Genomic DNA, 21,459 nt, shown 5'->3' on the forward strand with positions numbered 1-21,459 from the left:
AGCAGCCCAGACAGACTTCAACAGGCAAGTGGAGGTCACAGTCTGACTCGATGACAGAGTAGAATAGAGAATGCAGAACCATCCCAACAAATAGTGGAAGCAGAAGACCCCATGAGACACTTTTATAGCTGCCAACAAGCTAGGGGATAAAGCCATACAGTAGGCTAAAATTAGAGAGTTTGGCGTGTATCCAGAGGTTCCAGACAGGGGACAGCCAGCATTATTGTATAGATAAGTTTGCATAGAAAAGGTCCTATCAGATGGAACTTACAGGGCCAAAGCTAGGTTAGTGCCCTGGGGGTTTTAAAGAATGTTTAGGAGGTAAAGAAGTCAGATTAGACTCACCCACAGCAGAAAAGGTAATTCTGAAAATTTATTTGGCCTTTTTAGCAATTTTTTTGGGACGGGGAGTAAGTCAATAGAAATCAAAGCTGTATTTCTGCAGGGGATCACCTCCAGAGGGAAGGGTTTCTCCAACCTCCTAAGGAGGTGCCAGATGTAAACGGGAAACTTTAGAAGTTAAATAAGTGTGTCTACGGTTTGAATTATGCTTCCAGAGTATGGTACTTTACAATTAGGTCCGTTTTGTTAAAGTTGGGCTGTCTCCAACTGAAAGCAGATCCTGCCATGTTTTATTGGTACCATGGCAAGAAATTCTCTGACATCCTTTATAATGCTTGTTTACGGAGTCTTGTGGGGTGGTACTAGCGAGTTCAAAAAAATGTTATTTACAGGATTAGGACAGAATTTAAGACTGAGAGCCAGGCTTCTGGGGCCTTCTAAGAATTGGGTTGGAAATAAGGCAGTATAGGTCTGATGTCACTTTAAATCAACAATCTTACTTAGAAAGTGTTAACCCTATCACTGTCACTGAAGCCAGGCCCTCACAAACAGATGCAGATCTTTCCAAAACTGAGACAGAGCAGCTGCAAAGTCCAATTGGCCTAATTAATTGGTTGAGCGCACAGACAAGGCCAAATGCAAGTTTTGATGTCTCAGAACTAATTACTGTGATGGAACATCCAAAGGTCGAGGTATTTTATGGGCAAAAAAAAAATCAAAAAAATTAAAGATGGAGAAATGTGTGTTGACATTTCCATCTCTGGGTGACCCTAACAATATAAAACTGATCGTGTTTAGTGATACATCCCATGCAAACCTTTATGATGGGGCTTCAAGCACAGCTGGTTTTATAATGGCCCATAACACCCGAGCTCCGGGGCTTCATATTCGGGGAGGCAGGATGGGATGGGGAGATGTAGGAACCTCAAAGATGTGCTTGGGCTGGGGGGGGGGGGGGGGGGGGGGGGGGGGGGGGGGGCAGGAATCTCAAAGGTGTGCTGAGGGGGTGGGGCACCGCAAAGGTGTGCTGAGGGGGTGGGGCACCGCAAAGGTGTGCTGAGGGGGTGCGAGGAACCGCAAAGGTGTGCTGGGGGGTGGGAGGAACCACAAAGATATGCTGAGGGGGTGGGGCACCGCGTAAGTGTGCTGAAGGGGTGCGAGGAACCGCAAAGGTGTGCTGGGGGGTGGGAGGAACCACAAAGATATGCTGAGGGGGTGGGGCACCGCGTAAGTGTGCTGAAGGGGTGCGAGGAACCACAAAGGTGTGCTGGGGGGTGGGAGGAACCACAAAAGTGTGCTGGGAACGGGGAGGGTACCTCAAATGTGTGCTGGGATGGGGAGGAGGTACCTCAAAGGTGTGCTGGGGGGTGGGGCACCACAAAGGTGTGCTTTGAGGGGGTACCTCAAAGGTGTGCTGGGGATCCCCCAACCCCAGAAGTCCCAACAGGAGGAATTGCCCAGGAAGTTCAAACTTCCATTCGGCAATTGCCCTGCAATGGGAACCACCCAAAGCTCCGATTTAAATCACAAACTTCATTGATTCTGACTGTCTTACAGCAATAGTTGCCCTGAAAAAGTAAGGAGAATTAAAACCATTTCTAACTCCTGGGTAACTATAGTACTGGCCCACCCCCTTGACCCTCCATGGGGCCCTTCCCCCTACCAGACAACCACACACCACCCAACCACCCCCACGATTACCCATCCCCGAATACCCACAATGGGACACCCCACAAGGCACACCCCAGCTGTCCTCACCAGCCCCCTGACAGCCCTCGCCCCAGCTCCAACTACCCTCCCCAGCCCTGACTACCATCCCCACCTCCAACGCCCAACTACAACCGCAAACCCCAACTATCCTCAACAGCCCCCCAACCACCTGCTCCAACCAACCACATCCCTGACCACCTGGTCCCCCACACCCACCTGTGAGCACCCGGCCATCCACCCCCGCCACTGAACAGCCAGCCCCCCTCCCACCCCCACCACTTATCAATCGACCACTCCCACCGCCGACTACCCCTACCACCCCCACAACTGACCACCCGGCCACCGCACCACTGACCACCCAAACCCCCCACCACCGATCACCCCACCACTGTTTACCCTACTGCCCCCACAACTGACCACCCAACCAACACACCCAACCCCACCATCTGACAACCCTACTGCCCCCATAACTAACCACCCGAACAACGCACCCACCCTCACCACCTGACAATCCCCAGCACCAACCACCCCCACCACTGACCACCCAGCATACCCCACCACTGAGCACCCAGCATTCATCTATCTTAGTGCAGATGCTTCGTGTATTCAGGTAAAAAAATCTTTAATTTCATTTTTTTTACTTCTATTCCCTGCAATGACTTTACTCACGGATGTATATTTTTTGTTAAACTCTCTGTCCCTTCCTGTCCCATCTGCTTGTCTTTCTCCACATCAGTATACTGTTCTGATACCTCAATCTCTCTCTTTGGATTTCTAAGTCTCTCTTCACCCGAACCCACCCCCACTGTTAATTTAAGGCCCTGTCCCACAGCCCTAGTTATACGATTGGCTAGGACAGTTTCCAGCAAGTTCAAGTGTAGCTCATCCCAATGGAATAGCTCACTCTTCCGAGTACTGATCCAGTGCCCCATGAATCGAAACTCCTTCTTCCCATACCACTCTTTGAGCTATGTGTTCAATTCTCTAATCTGTTTAACCCTATGCCAATTGGCACATGGCTCAGGTAACAATCCAGAGATGATTACCTTCCATGTTCTGTGTTTTAATTTGGGCCCTACCTCCTCAAATTCTCTTAGCAGAACATCTATCCTGGTTCTACCTATGTCATTGGCTCCCACATAAACCATGAGAACTGGATCCTCCTCCTCTCACTCCAAGTTCCTCTCCAGCCATGAGGAGATGTCCTTAACCCTGGCACCAGGCAAGCAAAACAGCCTTCAGAGCTCCCCGTTGCGGCTACAGAGAACAGTACCTACCCCTTTCCTATAACTACCACGAATATCTTTGTTCCACCCACTTGAATGGTATCCTTCCCCATGGTGCCATGGTCAGTCCGCTCATCTGCCTTACAGTTCTTCTCCTCATCCACTCAGGTAGCAAGCACTTTCTGCCTATTGGACAAAGCCAGAGGCGAAGGCACTTCCATCACTACATGCTGGGTCTCCATGCCTGCCTGATCCACAGTCACACCCTCCGGTGCCTGACCAGTGACCAACTCTAAAGTTCTGCCTAGCCTAAGGGGCGTGGCCACTCCTGGAATAAAGTGTCCAGGTAACTTTCACCCTCCCTGGTGCATCACAATTTCCACAGCTCAGCCTCCAGCTCGATGACTCTGAACAGAAGCTCCTCAAGCTGCAGACACTTGCTGTGAAATGTGCACCCTGGGTCACACTGGTGTCCAGGAATTCCCACATTCTGCATTTGCAACACATCACCTGCCCTGCCACCTTTATTGGGGGTTGATTAATTAATTAATTACCTTTCCTTAATGAATTTATAATTAATAAAGCCTACTAATCCCAATAATCCTTACTACTGCTAGTAGGCCTTAATACTACCAATAAACCTTACAATTATTCATAAATTACACGCTTTTGAAAGATAAAGGAGCAAAATACTCACCAACCAATCACTTACCTGTTTCTCTGTGACCTCTCATTTTGATTATTACTCTCAAATTTCACACTGTTTTCCATCTCCCTCTGATCTCACCTCTCTCTCTCTCTCGTTTTAAAATGGACTCTCACCTCTCACGCTGTTTTCGCTCTCCTGCTGCTCTTGCCTCTCTCTCTCTCCACTATTTTAAAATGGACTCTCGCCTCTCGTGCTGTTTTCAATCTCCTGCTGCTCTCGCCTCTCTCTCTCTCCTGTTTTAAAATGGACTCTCACCTCTCACGCTGTTTTCAATCTCCCGCTGCTTTCGCCTCTCTCTCCGCGCTGACTTTTTTTTGGGGGGGCCAAGTGGCGAGCTTAATTCCAGCGAAGCTATGCCTCCCTTTCAATCAGGAGCTGAAGAAAAGCCCCTTAAGGTGCGTCTTCAATTCACCGATTTACATTTATTTTAAAATGGACTTGTCAGCCTCCAAAACTGCACAGCCTCACCCCCCAACATGGTTCACTCTCACCCTCACCCCAATATTGTTCACCCCATAATTGTTCATCTCCTCCCTCATCCCCAACATGGTTCAACTCTCTCTCACCCCTGACAATACTCACCCCAACACTTATCAATGACAATGCTCACCCCCACCTCAAGCCGACAATGCTCACCACCCAACCCGAACAATGCTAAATAACTCTCCCTGCGCACCCCATGACCACATTGACACTTCTGACATCAGCCGAACAGGAGCCAGGATTCTTTGGGCGGGGGGGGAGAAGGGGTGCGGGAGGCAGGGGTGAGCATTGTCAGAAAGGGGAATGTCAGGAAGATATGATAATTTTCATTATGTTATTGGAATTTATTGTAGAGTAATTGTGGTGTGTGTGTGTGTGTGTCTTAATTGAATTAAAGGCAGCTGGTCTGAAGGCTTTGATGTAACAGAAGATAAGCTTGGTTTAAAATTTTAAGTAGGTAAACATAGGTATAAAGGAAACATCTGCATTTTTAAATAAACCAGGCTGGTTTAAATTCAAAGAGAGATGGTGAAATATTTTGCCTAGCCAGGGGAAGTTAAGAAACAGAGTGTTTATTTTTCCCAGAGATTACTGATAAAATTGGTACTATGACAGATTTTATTATTAGAGAGGTAAAGTCCAAAGACATAGTTAAACAATGGGAATTTGCTTTCAAAAGGTAAAAAGGAGCAAAGGCTGTGTGTAAGGGAAGGCATTCTAAGATCTAAAACAAGTTTGAAAAGCCTCCAGCAACTAAGCCTCAAGCTGTTGTCTACAAAGAGCTGAAGTTAAGAAAACTCACTTTGAATTCAATTGTTTCAGGGTATTGTGTGTTATATTACCTGGGTCTTTTAAAATCAATGTGCCTTATTGATGCCTTAATGAAAGTTTAACTGGGAATTACATTAACAAGGGGATTTAGAAGTCATCATTGTAATAATTTGTAGATCTGTGTGTGCATTAAATGATTAAAATCATTTCTTCTATTAATAAAGGTTTAATTTAGTTTTATAAGAAACCTATAAGACTCTGTGGTCTTATTACGACTGAATTCAAGGCATACATCTCGAAATTTATACAAATTGCAAAACAACTGTGGCAGTTGTTTCAAGTTTCCCTTTGGGATTTGAGCAGCATAGTATTTACCATCAGCTGTGCCATAACAGGGGATGACTATTGCCCAGTTAGGTGGGGGGGGAAAGCATTGTTTGGAGTTCGGGGGTGCATTGTCTGGAGTGTGTTGGGGGGAGGGAGCATTGTGCAGAGTGGGAGGAGGACCATTTTGCAGAGTGGGAAGGGAACATTGCCCGGAGTGGAGGGGAGGAAAGCATTTTCCAGAGTCGGGGCAGGGAGCCTTCTCTGGAGTTGGGCGGTAGAGGGAGCATACTCTGGAGTTGGTGTGGGATAGGGGGAGGATTGTCCGGAGTGGGGGCAGGGAGCCCACTCTGAAGTTGGTCGGGTGGGGGGGGGGGGGGGGGGGGTGGTGGAGCATTGCCCTGTGTCCGGGTGGGGGGGGGGGGGGCGTTGTCCAGAGTGTTGGGTTGAGGGGTGGTGGCAGGAGGGTGGCATTGTCAGGAAGGGGAGCAAGGGGTTGAATAGTGTCAGAAGGAGGTGAGCATTGTTGGGGGTGTATGGCACTGGAGTGCCTTGCCACTCTGGCTCAATTACCTCAAGCTTAAATCTATGTAAAAACCAGGGTTAAGTGTAGGGCAAACAGCCCAAGTCTCTGTTGTTCCCGCCATCTCACCCCACTGTCGTAGGGAATCGTGCAGTAGTCCAGGCAGGTTGAATCAGGGAATCTGAAGTTGAAACTTCCAATGTAAGTACCACACATGTACATGTGTTGGTACTTCCTCAGAGTGCTGAAACGCATCAGTCATCCCCCGCTCCCATATTGGAAGATTCAGCCAATTGACTTTAAAGAAGCATCATAGAGTCACAGAATTTTTTTTTTTACAGGGCAGAAGGTTGTCATTCAGCCCAATCATGTCTGCACCAGGTCTCCAAATGAGCATTTCACCCAGTGCCATTCACCCGCCTTCTCCTCGCAACTCTGTACATTCTTCCTTTTCAGGCAACAGTCTAATCCACTTTTAAATACCTCGATTAAACCTGCCTCCACCACACACTCAGGCAGTGCAATCCAGACCTTAACCACTCATTGCATGAAAAAGGTTTTCCTCATGTCACTTTTGTTTCTTTTCCCAATGACTTTAAATCTGTGCCCTCTTGTTCTTGATCCTTTCATGAGTGGGAACAATTTTTCCACATCCACGATGTCCAGATGCCTCATGATTTTGAATACCTCTATCAAATTGCCCCTCAGTCCTCTCTTCTCCAAGGAAATCAGTCCCAACTTCTCCAATTTATCTTCATAACTGAAGTTCCACATTCCTAGTAATATTCTCGTGAATCTTTTCTACACTCTCTCCAATGCCTTCACATTCCTAAAGTGCGGCACCCAGGATTAGACCAATACTCCAGCTAAGGCCAAGCTAGTGTCTAACACAAGTTCAACACAACCTCCTTGAGCTTATACTCTATGCCCCTATTACAAAAGCTAAGATACTGTACAATTTATTAACAATGCTCTCAACCTGTCCTGCCACTTTCAATAACTTATGCACATAAAGAACCAGGTCCCATATTCCTGCATCCCTTTCAGAATTGTACCCCTTATTTTATATTGTCTTTCCATGTTTTTCCTACCAAAATGAATCACTTCACACTTCCCCTCATTGAATTTCATCTGCCACTTGTTCACCCATACCACCAACTTGTCCATGCCCTTTTGAAGTTCTACACTATCCTCCTCACAGTTCACAATGCTTCCAAGTTTCGTATCATCTGCAAATTTTGAAATTGTGTCCTATACACCAAGGTCTAGGTCAGGAAGAGCAAGGATCCCAATACTGACCCCTGGGGACCTCCACTACAAGCCTTCCTCCAGCCTGGAAAACATTAATTAACCACTACTCGCTGTTTCCTGTCACTCAGCCAATTTTGTATCCATGTTGCTACTTTCCCTTTTAATCTGTGAGCTACAACTGTTCACAAGTCTGTGATGCAGCATTCTATCAAATGCCTTTTGGAAGACCATGTACACCATATCAACTGCATTGCCCTCATCAACCCTCTCTGTTACATCTTCAAAAAATTCCAGCAAGCTAGTTAAACACAAATTTTCCTGAAGAAATCTGTGCTGGCTTTACTTAATTGACCCAAATTTGTCCAAGTGATTGTTAATTTTGCCCTGAATTATTGTTTCTAGAAGTTTCCCCACCACTGAAGTTAAACTGACTGGTCTGTTGCTGGTGGGCTTATCTTTACACCTTTTTTTGAACAAGGGTGTAACATTTGCAATTTTCCAGTCTTCTGGAACCACCCCTGAATCTAAGACAGACTGTAAAATTTTGGCCCATGCCTCCGAAATTTGCACTCTCACTTCTCTCAGTATTCTTATCTGCAACTCATCCAGTCCTAGTGCTTTACCAACTAAGTATAGACAGCCAATCTAATACCTTCTCCTCATCAATTTTAAATCCTTCCAATATCCGAAATACCTCCTCTTTTACCATGGCACAGGTAGCATCTTCTTTCTTGGTAAAGACAGGTGCAAAGCATTAATTTAATACCTCAGCTATTACCCCTGCCTTCATGTTTAAATCCCCTTTATGGTCCCTATTCAACCCTACTCCTCCTTTTATTACTGTTCTACTACTTATATGCCTATCAGACTTTGGGATTTCCTTTAATGTTAGCTGCCAGTCTCTTTTTGTACTCTCTTTGCTCCTCATATTTGCTTTATCACTTCCCCTCTGAACCTTCTATATTTAGCCTGGTTTTCAATCGTATTATCCACCTGACATCTGTCATAAGCAAACTTTTCTTCTTCATCTTAACTTTTTGTCTTTTTTGCCATTCAGGGAGCTCTGGATTTGTTGACCCTACCTTTCCCTTTCAAGGAAATATGCCTTGACTGTGCCTGAAATATCTCTTCTTGAAGGTAGCCCATTGTTCAGCTACCATTTTTCCTGCCAACCTTTGACTCCAATTTATTCTGCCCAGATCCATTCTTACTCGATTGAAGTTGGCTTTTCCCCAGTTAATTATTCTTACTCTAGATTGTTCTTTGTGCATTTCCATAGTCAGCCTAAACCTTATGATGCAATGATCACTGTCCCCTAAATGTTCTCCGACTGACATTTGATCCACTTTGCCTACCCAATTTTCAAGAACTAGGTCCAGCAGTGCCTCCTTTCTCTTTGGATTGGAAACATACTGCTGTAGAAAATTCTCCTGACACGCTTTAGGAGCTCAAGCCCTTTCTGACCTTCACACTACCAATATCCTAGAATCTTTGGATAATTTAAGCCCCTCATTGTAACTTCTATAAAAATGTTTTGCACCTCACTGTAATTTCCTTGCAAATTTGTTTCTCTACAGCCTTCCCACTAATTGGTAGCCTATACACCGAGCAATGTAATTGCATCTTTTTTGTCCCTTAGCTCTAGCCAAATAGATCCGTTGCTTGACCTCTTTGGATATCCTCTCTCTCCAGCACTGCAAAGCTCTCCTTAATCAATACCACCACTCCTCACCGCTTCCTTCCTTTCCTATCTCTCTTGAACACCTTGAATCCAGGAATATATAGCACCCAGTCTTGCCCTTCTTTGAGCCAGGTCTCTGTTATAGCCACAAAATTATATTTTCACATGTCAATGAACATCTCTAAGTCACCAATCTTACTAACCACACTCCATGCATTTACTTACATACACATTAATGCTGATTTAGACTTGATTACTTCCTCCTTTACTCTGACCCCAACTAATAACTTACTATTCCATATTCTAGTGCTATCTATCTCTCCCAGTATTCTGTACACCTTGGTATTCTTCTCTGATAATTCCTCCTGGCTCCCACACCCCTACCAAGTTACTTTAAACTCTCCTATGCAGTAACTCATGCAGTTCTGCCAATCGTCATTACAGCACAGGTTGTCTGCTGCATCCCACACTCCAACCCAGACCTTTTCACACCAAAAATGACTCAATCCTTCAGAGGATGCAGCACACTGAGGACTCGAAGGCTTACCTCCAGGATCACTGCAAAGGATGCCACAAATGTTCCTGCAACCCTTTGGCCCTGACTGTAATTGCAACCTGGGATATGGCTTGCCACTTTGTCACAATACTTAGGCCATCAAGCCTGTGCTAGGCAAACCCTTTCCTCCCATGCTAGACAAAAGAGTAACACATTCCTCTCACTTGCACTATATCCCATGAAGTTCATGATAATGAAAGCCAAGACAACCACACATGCCTCCTCTTTCCTTATACCAGAATGATCCACCGCCAGAGTAGCTGGTAGTCCAAGGAGGAAGCAGCACCCAGTTCTGAGAGAATGATCTGAAGATTGTGCTGTAGCAGGTGGAGGTCCACATAGATGTCCTCTTCCCCGCCCCTACTCAGAAATGCTGCAGCAGCATCTGTCCATGGCTAAGGTGCAGCAAACAACGTGCATGTGAATTGAGGGCATTGAGGAAGATAAACTGAAGCCATCTTGGAGGAATTTCCAAGCACTATGCCTCAATGAGCCTAAGCATCACCTTTTCCTACTTTTCCTTTCAGAAGAGGTCCCACAATGCCAAGGAACTGACCAAGACCAAGGGGTGAGACCCAAATCTAAAATCATCAGACCTGTGGAGAAGAGGCAATGGCAATACCACAGATGACACCAATGGAACCTGTGGGTGTTGTTGAATCCCTCCATGGGGAACTGGTTGGGACTCGGTTAAAGGAAGAAGCAGGGAGCTCTCAGACACTCCTAGTGGAGGATTGAGGTGCAGAAGGATTGAACGTCCATGGTGATAGGAGACATCTGGGGCCAGGAAGCAGGAAACTGGTAAAGGGACAGAGGGCATCAGAAAAGTTGTGGACATGGGTGGGAAGAAACTGGGAAAAGGGAGAAAAAAAGTGGAGACAAGAAGAAATCGGTTCAGTGGGATGGGAACTTGCTGAAACAGCCTTGCCTGTGGATTCTGAGGAGGTGGTAGAGAGAGCTACTCAGGGCTGAAGGCCATGGAGCGTTAATCTCCAACAGAGAGGAAGTGAGTGACAATCCTGGAAACAAAGGTTTGATGTTTTGTGGTGCGGTCATGGTCCAGGGGAGAGAGGAGGAAGTATCAAAGAGTTGGCATTTAGCCTCTGCCAGGTCGAGGCCAGTACATCAGACAACAGCACTACCCCTGTCAGCAGATTTGATGACAATACTGCCATTTACACCTCCTTCAGCCACAATTTTTTTTCCTCTGTGTCCCATTACCACTCACTATGTCCTTGCACTGTGAAACTTTTGTCATTTAATCTCTCCTGCCATTCACCCAATCACAGACCTTCCTTTTTGTTGTTCTTCCCACCCTCCCCGTTTCACTTATTTAAAACCAATTACATTTCTAACCTTTCCCAGTTCTGACGAACGTTCACAGACCTGAAATGTTACCTTTGTTTCTATCTCCACAGATGCTGCCTCTCCTTGCGGAATACCACAGTCACATCCAGGCAATTAGAGTATTTGTCCACAACCCCTACTCTGTCTCCTGCCACTCAGCCACCTTCAGAACCAGGTCAATAATTTGCCTTCAGTTCCATGGCCTTCAACTTTAGCTCACAGTCTGTTATGAGGGACATTATCAAATGCCTTCTGGAAATCCATTTAAGTAATATCCAAAGACAATCCCTTGTCCACTGCTACTCTTCAAAAAATCTAATTAGGTTCATCAGGCACGACCTGCGCTTCAGAAATCCATGCTGTGTTCAGTCACTCTATCCTAAATTATAGACTCTAGCAATTTCCCGACAACAAAGGTTAGGCTAAATGGTCTACAATTTCCTGGCTCCCCCCCGACCCCCCCATCTTTTTTTAAAGAACAGAGTGACATGCACAAATTTCTAATTTAAAGGAATGGTGCTAAGTCAAAAAAACTTTGCAAGCTTATACTTATGGCATTTGCAATGTTCTCACCTATTTCCTCCAAATCCTTGGGATAGAAGACATCTGGTCCTAGGGTTTGCCACTCTTTAAATATTTTCTTCATTACTGTTATTTTGTTTACATAAATTCTGGTGAGTCTTTATCCCTGATTCAATATTAGTTTCCTTGTGATTTCTGACATACTTACCTCTTCTAATCTAAATGCTTATGCAAAAGTAATTATTCCGCATGTCCATCATTTCCTTTGTTCATTGACAATACCGCTGTGATCAGTTTTCAAGGGGCCTACATTGCTTCTGACCACCCTCTTTTTCTCAATATATTTGGAAAAATTTAGAAACTTAGAAATTCATCATTCAAATCAAATTTTGAACTCGACAGTTGGACAATATTTATATTGTAAACCTGATTTAATTATGGAATGAATAGACTGAACATCTTAGTTAAACATATAAGCAGTGAAGACTACGGTGTATTGAATGCTAGCATTCAGGAATTTTTTTCTAAATCTGACTTTCAATAGGTTTCTTAAGGTAATTCACCTAAAGCAAAACTGTATCTGCAGATCTTGAAATATTTTGGAGGCCATTGAACATTACTCAAGGCAATTTTGTCATTAACTTTATCTTGTGTACATCACTTATCTTTCTATCTGCCTATCTCTCTCCTTCTTTGTCTCTCTTTGTGTCTCGTCCTGTTCCTCTTTTTGGCTACAAGATTGCCCTGCACCGCAGTGACATAGGATTTTACATTGCTAGTGTAATTTTTCTCTTTCATTCATTTGCATGCGATTTTTAGTGAACAAGCAATGTACCCGCAGAGGATTTCCGTACAGACAATAAAATTCGAACTGAACTGATCATGTAGTTTCTTAAAATGATAAATATGCAAATCATGAAAAGCTTGAGCATCTTGCTGCGAATATCTAGTTCATGGTTTGAGTTTTAGAAAGTACTTTTTAATTTTTGAGTTTAATTTTTGCTTTTAGGATTTAAGGTTTAACTGTAGAAATGGGATAATTGCAATTAAAGCAAGCTTGGAGCCTATTACACTTAAAGGTTTGGGGCCATGTTGCCTTAAAAGGTAAACAACTAGAAAGATAAGATAATTAAAATGCTAGGCTTGCGAGATTGTTAGAATACCTCAAGAAATTACTGTTCAAAAGGTGACCCATGTTTGTTTAATAAGAGAAGAGACAGCTGTAAAACAGCAGGCGGGCTTATAGAGTCATAGAGTCAGAGGTCTACAGCACAGAAAAAGGCCCATCGAGTCTGCGCCGGTCAAATAAGCACTTAACTATTCTAATCTCATTTTCCAGCACTAGGCCCATAGCCTTGTATGCCATGGCATCGCAGGTGCACATCCAAATACTTCTTAAATGTTATGAGGGTTTCTGCCTCTACCACCCTTTCAGGCAGTGAGTTCCAGATTCCCACCACCCTCTGGGTGAAAAAATTCTTCCTCACATCCCCTCTAAACCTCCTGCCCCTTACATTAAGTCTATGCCCCCTGGTTATTGATTCCTCCACCAATGGGAAAAGTTCCTTCCTGTCTACCCTATCTATGCCCCTCATAATTTTATACACCTCAATCATGTCTCACCTCAATCTCCTCTTCTCCAGGGAAAATAACCCCAATCTATCCAATCTCTCCTCATAACTAAAATTCTCCAGCCCAGGCAACATCCTGGTAAATCTCCTCTGCACTTTCTCTAGTGCAATCACATCCTTCCTATAATGCGGATTCCAGAACTACACACAATACTCTGGCTGTGGCGTAACCAGCGTTTTATACAGTTCCAGTATAATCTCCCTGCTCTTATATTCTATGCCTCGGATAATAAAGGCAAATATCCCAAATGGCTTCTTAGCCACCTTATATACCTGTCCTGCTACCTTAAGGGACTGGTGGACATGCACACCAAGGTCCCTCTGATCCTCGGTACTTCCCAGGGTCTACCATTCATCGTGTATTCCCATGCCTTGTTGTCCTGCCCAAATGCATCATCTCACACTTATCCAGATTAAATTCCATTTGCCACTGATCAGCCCATCTGACCAGCCCGTCAAAACCCTCCTGTAATCTAAGGCTATCCTCCTCACTATTTACTACCCCACCAATTTTCATGTCATCCTCGAATTTACTGACCAACCCTCTTTCATTCAAGTCTAAATCATTTATATATACCATAAACAGCAAGGGACCCAACACCGATCCCTGTGGAACCCCACTGGACACAGGCAACCAGTCACAAAAACACCCCTCGACCATCAACCTCTGCTTCCTGCCATTCAGCCAATTCTGGATCCAATTTGCCAAATTACCTTGGATCCCATGGGCTCTTACCTTCGTTATCAGTTGCCCATGTGGAACCATATCAAAAGTCCAAGTAGACTACGTCAAATGCATTGCCCTCATCTACACAACTGGTCACCTCTTCGAAAAATTCAATCAAATTGGTCAGACATGACGTCCCCTTAACAAAACCATGCTGACTGTCCTTAATTAATCCCTGTCTCTCCAAGTGTAGATTAATTCTGTCCTTCAGAATTGCTTCCAATAGTTTCCCCACCACTGAGGTTAGACTGATTGGCCTGTAGTCCCCTGATTTATCCCTTCCTCCCTTCTTGAATAACAGTACCACATTGGCTGTCCTCCAGTCCTCTGGCACCTCTCCTGTGGCCAGAGAGGGATTGAAAATTATTGCCAGCACCCCTGCTATCTCCTCCTTTGCCTCACTCAACAGCCTGGGATACATTTCATCTGGGCATGGAGATTTATCCACTTTTAAGCCTGCCAGACCACTTAGAACCTCCTCCCTTTCTATGCTAATTTCTTCAATTATATCACAGTCCTTCTGCCTGATTTCCATACCCACGTCATCCCTCTTACTTGTGAACACTGACACAAAGTATTTATTTAGAACCCTACCTACATCTTCCGGCTCCACACACAAATTACCACTATGGTCCTTAATGGGCCCTACTCTTTCCCTAGTTATCCTCTTACCCTTAATGTACTTGTAAAATAACTTTGGATTTTCCTTTATTTTACCTGCCAATGTTTTCTCATGCTCCCTTTTTGCTCTCCTGATTTCCTTTTTAAGTTCCTCCCTACACATTCTATACTCCTCCAGGGCTTCCGCTGTTTGAGCCCTCGGTATCTGCCATAAGCTTCCCTTTTTCTCATTATCCAATCCTGTATATCCCTTGACATCCAGGGTTCCCTGTATTTGTTGGTCCCACCCATTATCTGTACTAGAATATGTTGGCCCTGTACTCTCCCTATTTCCTTCCTAAATGAGTCCCACTGCTCTGTTGCAGATTTACCTAAAAGTAGCTGCTCCCAGTCCACTCTGGCCAAAACATAGCTGATCTTATTAAAATCGGCCTTCCCCCAATTAAGAACTCTGATTTCTGGCCAAACCTTGTCCTTTTCCATAACAATCTTGAATCTAACGGAGTTATGATCACTATCTGCAAAATGCTCCCCCACAGATACCTCTACCACTTGTCCGGCTTCATTCCCTAAAATTAAGTCCAGGACCGCCCCCTCTCTTGTAGGACCTTTTATGTACTGGCTTAAAAAGCTCTCCTGGATGCATTTTAAGAATTCCGCTCCCTCTAAACCTATCACACTATGACTAGCCCAGTTAATGTTGGGGAAGTTGAAATCCCCCACTATTACTACTCTATTATTTTTACACTTCTCTGAAATTTGCCTACATATCTGCTCTTCTATTTCTCTCTGACTGTTTGGGGGCCTATAGTGCACTCCCAGCAATGTGATTGCTCCTTTTTTGTTTTTCAGTTCTACCCATATGGCTTCATTTGAGTCTTCTTCTAAGATGTCATCCCTCCTTCCTGCTGTAATTGATTCCTTGATCAATATTGCGATACCCCCCTCCTCTTTTACCTCCTTCCTCGTTTCGCCTGAAGACCCTATATCCTGGAATATTGAGCTGCCAATCCTGCCCCTCTCTCAACTATGTCTCTGTGACAGCAATGACATAATACTTCCATGTGTTAATTTGTGCCCTCAACTCATCTGCCTTATTCGTCAGATTCCTTGCATTAAAATAAATACAATCCAAACTTGCCAAACTCCCTTGTGCCTTAACTAGCCTATAATTTCTATGCCTTCCAGACTCACTTACTCTCTCTTCTAATTTTGGCTATCCACCTCCCCCTGCTGAACCTCCTCTCAGGATCCCATCCCCCTGTCAAGTTTACTTAAAGAGCTGGAGACCTGATGTCTGCAAAGTTTGCAGGAACAACGGTAGTCCAGAGAGATGTTTTTGTTTTGGGAATTACGGCCAAATTAGTTTAAAAACATTCTGTAAACCCTGAATGGTTGTTAAACCCATTTACTTCATCAGAACAAAGAACAAATTGTAAATGAGGGCTGATTAATAATCTAAAGGTCAGTTTGAAGACTGCCTAGAGCAGTATATGTATAACTATATACATAGTTATAGAGATGGGTGGAGCTTAGGAAGGTTCTCTGGTTTCAATTTATCTGGGTGTTTGCTGGAAAAATTGTAGTTTGGACATCATGTAGTTTGCAGCTCACTGAGAGAAGATAGTCAAAGTAAATGATAGTTAGGTGTGCAGTGTAAAAAAATCTAACTTCATTATTCACCATGTGGAAGGTCTCAGTTTGAATTTTGTGAAGTAACAGAAGCTGGAAGACTATGCCTAGTTTGAAGCTAGTGGATGAATCCACAGGTTGTCTCAGTGTCTTGTGCTAAATAAAGCAACAAGAAAATTGGCTTGGAAGTATTGAAAAAGTAATGAGAACAAGGGACTAAGGCATCCACAGCCATAAGATGGTGAATGAAAATTTTACCTCTGAGAATAGCTGGAGTTGAGGAGAGTTCTCCAGAGGACTGTGGCATACTTATGGGTGGCCCCTACAAAAGTAAATAATTTACAGTTTAAGTGTCTTAAGAGAATTTTAGGGGGGAAGTAAGAAGTAAACCTGAGTGTATAACATGCAGTTATAAGCAATAGTGTTAACTTAATGATATTTGCTTTGTTTAATTCTTTTACGTACAATAAAATTTGTTTTGTTAAAAAAAATGAAATCTTGTGGTGTAGTTCTCTTTGTTAAAACGAGGTACTTGGATTTCTTTTTAAATACAAATGGTCTCTAACCAAATCGTAATGACATTTACTACAAGGAAAAAAAGTACCTTCCTCCTCTCAGTCCCATGGCTGGCTATTTTAGTCAACGCTCAACACAATTCAGGCACTTCCCAGATATTTTTTTTTAAAGGCATGAAATCAAGGTCCAGTTCCATATATAAGCTCAATTTCTTTCTGTACTAAAATATGAAATAACGCATAGATTTAAGTATAGTTGCTTTTCTATTGATTAGGTATCCACAAGAAATACCTTGGCCTATCAGTTGGGACTCATATGGGTTATCAGTATACTCCTCCTGATCTCTCCAGCCAATAGTCATATATTGTAACAGATCAAATATCAGTTATTTCTGCTATACCTGGGCTACAAACTCGGAATTGTATCTGTTGCAAAGAAAATATAAACAGAGGAAAGAGCAACAGAGTAGATTTCAATAGATGGCAATGGATTAGTTAACTCAGTTTCTGTTTCAAATATTGTAGCTGGACATCTATGGTTTCCAGCAGTTCCATGTAGCATTATACTCTTACTCTGGACCAATGTCTGGCACAAATTGATACATGAAATCAAACATTCAAAGATGGTTCCACCAACCTTATCTCAATAGTTGCCTCCCAAAGCAGAGATATATTAGACACTTTGGCATATGCCACTTGTTTTGAAGTCCAAACTGAGACAAGGGAAGGTCAAAAGAATTTTTCCCAGTAAAATAAAAATGCATATTAAAAATAGGATTTCACAGAAACTTTCAGATGGGTGTATCAGGAAAACTTATGAAACAAAAACAATTCTTATATAGGAAATCATTGCTTTTTTCAGGACAAGGCCAAAGTACAGAAGTGATTCATCCACTGTGGAAGTAGCATGGGCACACGGGATAGATAATGAGTTTTCCCTATCACACTAGCTGCTTCCAGCAAGCAATACTGAAAACGACTAATGAAGTTTAGTGCTACTAAATGCAACAAAACTTCAGTTTGCTACAAACCCAACATTAAAAAAGCTGCATCTAAAATTTGTACCAATTTCAAAATATTAGACACTACAGTATATTTGTACCAGTACTTACATTGGCATCTGCCACCATTAGTTGGATCTCCATAGTATCCCTGCATGCAAGCTTCACATTGCTTTCCGATAGTGAGGTTCTTACATTGTTCACAAGTGCTGCCATTGATGCATGTGCTGTGTCCATTACACTGACAAGCTGCAAACAAAAAATGCATCAATTGTGACTTTTCTTCTTAAAGTAAATTCAAACAAGCTGTTACAGTTCCAGCATTTTATCCTTCACATATCAAACCTATTTTAACATCCATGCATGTATATCGTCATTTATACCAGTTAATTTCACTGAACGTTTGACTATTAGATTTCAGATATAATACATGCAAATCTGAATCTAAATGGATGATGCAGACAAGTTGCAGAATTTTCCTGACTTATCATTACGAACATTCTCTACTTAGGATGCAAAAACTTTTTGAATGAGCACTCAGCAAACTGTAGATCAAAATTAACAGAGGCACCAAGAGCATGAAGTTCATAGAATAAACTTACTTTAACTAATAACTCAAAGCTATCATAGCATGGTTGCTCTTCATTTTGGATTAGAGCCACTGCCTATGTTTCTATTTACCCTGTGGATATTTTACTTAGACTTCCAAAATTTTATTTAAAAGCACTGAAAGAGACATGGGATGAGATTTATGAGATGGTACACTTTGTTTTACAATGCTCCTGTGAAGTGCCTTGGGAAGTTTCAATACTTTAAAGGTGCTACATATTGTAAGTTCTTGTGTTCACATTCATTATCAGAGATGATGAACATTAGGAAAGTCCCAATAGGCTGATGATAAGTTAACTTCGAAATTATTTCAACTAGTTGACAAAATATATGAAGGCAATCTTCTTTTTAATATGTGAAGAATACCTAAAATTTTGTTTTGCAAAATATGAGTCTACAAACATGAGTTCTTATCCAACTTACTCTTTGCACACAATATAAAATACGTAATACACAAAATGATTACTTTCCTCAAATAATCAGCAGAGATTACTTTAGCAACATGCTCTCTAACTTGAAGACAACTCAGGTGGACCTCAGCGTAAATAAGTTGAGGTCCTAAGGCACTTTGAGAAGACTTTAAGCACAAATTCACAGGGATAGATAATAGTTAAAATAGGATACTAAGAGAGACACCGGTTAAGATTTATGAGGTGCTGACGACCCTCACGAGAATCAGTGAATGCATGGGAAGACTGGTAGAACGGTAACCAGCTAAAACGGTAAAGGTGACAAGATAGGCAAACACAGACCCATTAGTCTTATCAGTAGCAGGCTGAATTAGAGGACTGGTAATTAGCAATAAATGTAGACATAATCTGTATGGCAATAATCTAGCAAAACACAACTGAGAAAGCTTCTGGAAGGAGCTGGAAAGGGGTGGGGTGTGATCAAAGCAATAAGGACCTAAAAAACTAGAAGCCACATGTCCAGTTCCAAACTGGCCAATGAGGTCTTCTTAAATAAAATTCTAATCCCATTATCAACACTTAATGTAAATAGCAAACATATCCCCAAAGCTCCCATAATGCTACAACATGTTTTTATTCTTTCATGAGATATGAGAACACTGGAAAGGCCAGAATTTTACCCATCCCTGCCTTGTGAGCCGTCTTCTTGAAAAGCTGCAGTTCAAGAGGTGTAGGTACACCCACAGTGCTGTTCGGAAGGAAGTTCCAGGTTTTTGACCCAGTGACAGTGAAAGAATGGTGATATAGTTCCAAGTCAGAATGGTGTGTGGCTTGGAGGGAAACTTGCAGGTGGTGGTGTTCTCATGCATTTGCTGGCCTTGTCCTTCCACGTGGTACAGGCTGCACGTTTGGAAGGTGCTGTCAAAGGAGCCTTGGTGAGTTGCTGCAGTCCATTTGGTATATGCTACACATTGCTGCCATTGAATGTCAGAGGTGGAAGGAGTGAATGTTTAAGGTGATGGATGGAGTGTGGATCAAACAGGCTGTTTTGTCCTGGATGGTGTCAAGCTTCTTGAGTGTTGTTGGTGCTGCACTCATCCAGGCAAGTGGAGAGTATTCCATCACACTCCTGAATTGTGCTTTGTAAATGGTGGACAGGCTTTGGGGAGTCAGGAGCTGCGTTACTCACCACAGAATTTCCAGTCTCTGAGCAACTCTTCTTGCCATAGTATTCATATGTCTGTTCAGTTAAGCTTCTGTAACCCCACGGCATTGATGATGGGAGATTTAGCAATGGTAATGCCGTTGAATCAAGGAGAGATGATTAGATTCTCTGTTGATGCAGATGGTCATTGCCTGGCACTTGTGTGGCATGAATGTTACTTGCCAATTATCAGCCTCAGCCTGCTTGTTGCCCAGGTCCTGCTTCATATGAACACAAACTGATTCGGCATCTGAGGAGTCACAAATGGTACTGAACATTATGCAATCATCAGTGAAAATCCCCACTTCTGACCTTATGAAGGATGAAGATCATTGATGAAGCAACTGAACTTGGGACACAACCCTGAGGAACTCCAGCAGCAAACTCCTGGAGCTGAGGCGATTCACTTCCAACAATCATAACCATCTTCCTTTATGCTGAGTATAACTCCAACAAGTGGAGAGTTTTCCCCCTGATTTGACTTCAATTTTGTTCAGGCTCCTTGATGCCATACTTGGTTAAATACTGCCTCAATGTCAAGGGCAGTCACTCACACCTCACCTCAAGTTCAGCTCTTTTGCCCAAGGCTGTAATGAAGTCTGGAGCCGAGTAGCCATGGCAGAACCCAAACTGAGCATCTGTCAGCAGGCCATTGCTGAGTAACAGCCACTTGATAGCTCTGTTGACAACAACTTCCATCACTTTGCTGATGATCGCGAGTAGACGGACAGGTGGTAATTGGTTGGATTGAATTCATCCTATTTGTGGACAGGGCATAACTGGGAAATTTTCCACATTGTCAGATAGGTGCCAGTGTTGCAGCTGTACTTAACAGCTTGTCTAGTGGTGTGCTAGGTCTGGACAACAAGTCTTCAGTATTAGTGCCAGAATGATGTCAGGGCCTTTGCTGCATCCAGTGCCTTCAACCATTTTTTGTTATCACGTGGAATGAATCAAATTTGCTTAGGACTGGCATCTGTGATGCTGGGGACCTCACGAGGAGGCGGACATGGATCATCTACTTCGCATTTCTGGCTGAAGACGGTTCCAAGTGCTTCAGCTTTTCCTTTTGCACTGACATGCTGGGCTCACCCATCGAGGGACCTCGCTCTCCTACTCCGGTTCGTTGTTCAAATGTCCATCACCATTCGTGACTGGAGGTGGCAGGACTGCTGGTCTGATCCATCAGTTGTGCTTAGCTATCTATTGCATGCTACTTCCATTGTTTAACATCCAGCATTAAAAGGACACAACCTAGCTCATTTGACAACTGATCCCTATTACTCACAATAAGTGCTTATGGTGGAAGAATAAGTCCAAAGCTAGTCGTTTTCCACAAGTTGGTTTATTCTCAAGGCAGCTCTTCAGTGTAACATACTTCCAAGTACCACCCACACCAGAGTGTTCCAGCTGTATCTAGTTATACTGTTTGATGGAAGAAACAATGTCCATCACCTGATTTAACCAGCAATTGTCTTTAACAATGTAATTTCAATGCACTGTTATTACTGATACATTGACAGATTCTCTGCTTTTCTTTTTAAATTAAAGCTTTTGAAAAATTAAAGAACACTAATTTTGAAACAAACAGAAAGAAATAAAGTCACGTATTTTCGCATTTATAGATCCCACATTTCCTTTACCAAATATATAAATAAGCAATC

At 43.2% G+C, this 21,459-nt stretch overlaps 1 protein-coding gene across 9 annotated transcripts in view; it reads right to left on the reverse strand.

The window, feature by feature from the left end:
• atrnl1b (attractin-like 1b) overlaps positions 1-21,459 on the reverse strand; it is a 1,047,255-nt gene that overhangs the window by 723,570 nt on the left and 302,226 nt on the right. For all 9 annotated transcript variants that reach the window (XR_013579731.1, XM_078564667.1, XM_078564670.1 and 6 more), the window contains exon 19: positions 17,684-17,821. Coding sequence is in view for 8 of the 9 variants with exons in the window: in XM_078564667.1 (XP_078420793.1) it covers positions 17,684-17,821 (138 nt within the window). In the remaining variant the exon portion in view is untranslated. The remainder of the gene's footprint in view (positions 1-17,683; positions 17,822-21,459) is intronic.

This window comes from Cetorhinus maximus, chromosome 20 (genome assembly GCF_964194155.1).
Source record: "Cetorhinus maximus chromosome 20, sCetMax3.hap1.1, whole genome shotgun sequence".
Taxonomy (NCBI): Eukaryota; Metazoa; Chordata; class Chondrichthyes; order Lamniformes; family Cetorhinidae; genus Cetorhinus; species Cetorhinus maximus.